Source organism: Babylonia areolata, chromosome 4 (assembly GCF_041734735.1).
Source record: "Babylonia areolata isolate BAREFJ2019XMU chromosome 4, ASM4173473v1, whole genome shotgun sequence".
In the NCBI taxonomy this organism is placed as follows: Eukaryota; Metazoa; Mollusca; class Gastropoda; order Neogastropoda; family Buccinidae; genus Babylonia; species Babylonia areolata.
Window position 1 is genome coordinate 45868658 of NC_134879.1, and position 5000 is coordinate 45873657.

Consider the following 5000-nt stretch of genomic DNA (forward strand, 5'->3'; position numbering starts at 1 on the left):
CCAACTCCCCCCCACACAACTACCCCAACACTCCGCGCCGTCAGACTTACGAACAGCTGCCCTTGCTCCACCCGGAAGTGGGATGAGGCCGAGCCGGACAGGAAGATGGCGTGGCTGTCGCCTTGGTCCTCGTCCACCACCACGATATCTCCCACCCGGGTATCGGGGTGGTTCTCTTGCACGGTGATTTCGCTGCCCTTCTTCCTGTTCACTTCTATGTCCTGTGGGTAAGAGAAACGTTACTGAGCTGAGATATGCCAAAATACAAAGCACTAATGTGTCTGTAAGATTGTATTGTATTGTATTGTATTTCTCTTATTGTCATTACAGATTTCTCTGTGTGAAATTCGGGCTGCTCTCCCCAGGGACAGCACGTCGCTACACTACAGTGCCACCCCTTTTATTGGTATTTTTTCCTGCGTGCAGTTTTAATTGTTTTTCCTATCGAAGTGGAATTTTCTACAGAATTTTGCCAGGAACAACCCTTTTGTTGCCGTGGGTTCTTTTGCGTGCGCTAAGTGCATATGCACACGGGACCTCGGTTTATTGTCTCATCCGAATTACTAGCGTCCAGGCCACCACTCAAGGTCTAGTGGAGGCGGAGAAAATATCGGCGGCTGAGCAGTGATTCGAACCAACGCGCTCAGATTCTCTCGATTTCTAGGCGGACACGTTACCTCTAGGCCATCACTCCACGTAGTGTCAATGCAGCTAGCTGCTGATAAAAAATGTTATTGGTGTGGTAGTGTTACTTTTCAATCACATGTTGACATTACATTGTGCCTACATATGACAAGTACAGAAAACTCAGACCACTGGACTTAGTCAGCTACGGACCCATTCAGTGGGTCTTGCCCATCTTCCCTTGCGAAGGAACATCAACAACAACGTATGCCAAATTATACAATCACTCATTGTCTCTACTGACCGTGGAATACGGTAAGTGGTGAGTATGTTACATGCAACTACCTGGTCGTGTTACGCTTTTCGATTACAGCATATTTTCTGTGTGATATTAGAGATGCCTTTCTCGAGAATAGATCATCGGTTTATCGGCGCCACCGATTTTTTTTTCTCTTTGCATGTGTGAATTTTTGTTTACCGATCAGACAAGATTTTCAACATTAATAATGATGATGACAGTCATTCTGATTCTGGTAGTAATGTTGATATTAATGGTGATGATGATGGTGATAAAGATGACGACAATAAAGATGAAAAAGATGACGATTATTTATCCAGCATATATTCAACATCCCTCGGCTCTTTACTACATTTATGCCTATTAGTTTTAAGACGATAACAACCACAATGACAATTATACCGATACGAATCAGTTAAGAATCAAATCATATATACACAGATAAGGACACACACCACGTGACGGTGCAAGATAACCAAAGCAATGCCATTGCATGTTTCAACAGACACCAGACAATAATTACACACCTGACATGTTTCCCCACCCTAACCTTTATTGGAAATTAGAAAGAAAACAAAACGAACGCCAACCAAACAAAAACGAAATGGGATAGGATTAGGCTGCTAGCGACCCTGGCAGCGAAAGGTTCGCATAACGTTATGAATATTCCTCAGTCTACTGCCGACGCTAGAACTGTGACGGACGAACTCGGGTGTGGCCGTGTATGGGGGAATGTAAATGAGCGGCATGGGAGTAATGCCACTGAAACGGTGCAGATGATGGGGCTGAAAAAAAAAATCCTCATCCTATGGAATCATTCCACCCTCCTCCTGCCCGGTTCCACACCCCCCCCGCTCCCCCCAACTCAACATTTAACCCCGACCCCCAGCCCCCTTCTCCTTCCTTTTAGACGATAACGTTCAATTTTGAAAAATCAGTACTTAAAAAAACAAGAGAGGCAAGGCCTTCAAGACTCACTTGTGATACACTTTTTTTTTTTAAATCCAAGCTTTTTATGTATTGAGTATAATTTCAAAATGTAATGTTTAAGATGAGAAAGATCAGTTTAAAGCAAATTAAGTCCCCTAGCATTAATTACAGAGTAATTTCCCTTTTTTACTATCTGCACCAAAACGTTTGCAAAATAAATAAAACTTCCATGCTTAGCAAAAGAAGTTCCTGTTTGAACAAAAAATGATAATAATGACTGCTCTTGTTGTTGGGTCCGAATATCAGATCAAAGTGCCAGGTTTAGAGAATACAAAAATATACATATAACAGTAAATGCAGTTTGCATATAATTAGGCTTCCTTTTTTCTTTCTTTTTTTGTGCCCATCCCATAGGTACAATATTGTTTTAAACAAGATGACTGGAAAGAACTGAATTTTTCCTATTTTTATGCCTGATTTGGTGTCAACTGACAAAGTATTTGCAGAGAAAATGTCAATGTTAAAGTTTACCACGGACACACACACACACACACACACACACACACACACACACACAGATAGAGAGAGAGAGAGAGAGAGAGAGAGAGAGAGAGAGAACCGAACACCGGGTTAAAACATAGACTCACTTTATTTACACAAGTGAGTCAAAAAACCATTTACACACCACTATGTGTGACGGGACATTAAACAAAATCGCGCTCCATTCCACTCCACTCCACGCCTATGGAATTAACGTAGACCTGACTTTGGGAAATTCTTTACGCTATGGGGGAGAAGCACCAAAAATGAAACAGTGCTTTTATGAAACACCGCTCAAACAATGTAAAGGAAGGAAGTTTCGAAAACCCAGTAGAGTTGACAAGAGATACCTCCAGTGACCATTTGTCGGTATCCGAGATGGCGATCGCCGTTACAACTGTGAAGCGGAAAGTAAAACTTCAAAATTCTTATCGTGCTAACAGTTTTCTTTGTTTGTTCTGACATGATCATTCTGTGCATTTTGCAAACATTTCTAGACGAATATTACAGTAATACAGCCCAGTCACTTAAAAACAAGGTAGTAGGCAGAACTGGTGCAGAATTTATCTATTTTTTCTGGAAGAGCAAGCATGGTAGTGGGTGCCTGCATTATTCCTAATATCTTCTTCCGCCTTCCCTGGCCACGCTAGATTTTTAGTCCGGTCAGGAATTCCTAGTATGGAACACGTAATGGTCCTATTATGAAACACTGTACAAAATCCGCGCTGCCAGGATCGCATGACATGCACCCCCGCCCGGAAACGTACGGTGGGCGGGTCATTCTGGTCAATGACGGTCAGCGTGAACTCTTTGTCCACGTGGTGAAAGTTGTCGTCCACTGCCGTCACGGTCAGGTTCAGTGAAGGGGTCAGTTCAAAGTCCACAGCCTCTGTGCCCACCAGCTGGGCGGAGCAGTAGTTGTACACATTGTCCTGCAACACACACACACACACACACACACACACACACACACACACACACACACACACACACACACACACACATATCCACATATCAGGATCACAATGCAGACACATGCTCCGTCTGGCGGTCTGTCTGCCTCTCTCTCTCTCTCTCTCTCTCTCTCTCTTCTAACGTTTTGTTATGCAATGAAAGTATGTATGATGACGCATTCACCCATGTCATAAGGACCTCATGGCTTATAACATTAAATTGTCAAAGCGTCAACCCCCCTGCACCCCCCCCCCTCTCTCTCTCTCTCTCTCTCTCTCTCTCTCTCTCTCTCTTTTCCACTGTTTTCTCAGGCAATGAAAGTATGTTCACGTATTCATCCGTGTCATGAGGATCTCATGACCTATTGCATTAAAAAATCAAAGCGTCTCTCTCTCTCTCTCTCTCTCTCTCTCTCTCTCTCTCCTCATTTCATACATGCCGTGTATCCCCATATGAAACGGCATGTTAACTGCTGATGACATTAAAGTTGCTCATTGTTGTCTTCTCTCAGCTTCTCCTAGGTTCTAGTTCACGTTGGTACACACGCCATTGGGCGTGATCAAAGCAGGCTACTACCCCGACCGGTAACACGTCATTTCAGCGCCAACATTTCAGCGCCGTACATTTCAGCGCCATACATTTCAGCGCCGTACAGTTCAGCGCCGCACAATTCAGCGCCGTACATTTCAGCGCCAAACGGTATGAGAGAGAGAGAGAGAGAGAGAGAGAGAGTTGTGAGTACATTTCAGCGCCAAACGGTATGAGAGAGAGAGAGAGAGAGAGAGAGAGAGAGAGAGAGAGAGAGAGTTGTGAGTACATTTCAGCGCCAAACGGTATGAGAGAGAGAGAGAGAGAGAGTTGTGAGTTACAAATCGTACATTTCAGCGGATGCGTACTCCCCAGATTTGTGGAAGCTCATTGCAGTCCTCAAAAAAGAGCAAGCCATGATTCAAGCTGACGTCATGCGTCTTATGGGAGGTCAGGCACCTGCCCCGAAGCGCCGAAAGTACAAAGACCTACAAAAACGTGTCAAAACCATCATCTTGCAGTACAACGCAGGGGATCGTTCTCTCATGGACACGATGGAGGGCATTGCTTTTGCATTCATGTTTTAGGAGAGGCACCAAACGATGCATATTCAGTGATATTCAGTGATTTTAATTTTTCATGTGATTTTATCTTTAAAGTTCAATTAAAAAATGTGATTTTAATTTTTCATGTGATTTTATCTTTAAAGTTCAATTAAAAAAGAACTCAAAGTTCAATTAACAGAAAGAACTCAAGAAAGACGAAGTGAGTGTTGGTTATATTCCTGTGTGTGTGTGTGTATGTGTGCGTGTGTGTGTGTGTTTATGTATTTAGCTAGTTCCCCCCCCCCCCCCTCTCTCTCTCTCATGCTTTGGCGCTGAAATGTACGGCGCTGAAATGCACGGCGCTGAAATGTACGGCGCTGAAATGCACGGCGCTGAAATGTACGGCGCTTAAATGTACGGCGCTGAAATGTTGGCGCTGAAATGTCATGGAACCACCCCGACCATCCTCTTCAGACAACGAAACATACATTGCTTCCCATATTCTGCCCACACAACGGACATCGTTTCCCATCCTGTTTAGACAACGAATCATATAAACACTGTTTCCCATCTTCTTCAAG

The 5000-nt window shown here is 43.8% G+C and overlaps 1 protein-coding gene across 1 annotated transcript in view; it reads right to left on the reverse strand.

The window, feature by feature from the left end:
* The window catches only part of LOC143281468 (protocadherin-16-like), a 120821-nt gene that overhangs the window by 82142 nt on the left and 33679 nt on the right, over positions 1-5000 (reverse strand). Inside the window, exons 17-18 of the mRNA XM_076586679.1 lie at positions 3160-3324; positions 51-221 (exon numbers count right to left, since the gene is read on the reverse strand). Of these exons, the coding sequence (XP_076442794.1) occupies positions 51-221; positions 3160-3324 (336 nt within the window). The remainder of the gene's footprint in view (positions 1-50; positions 222-3159; positions 3325-5000) is intronic.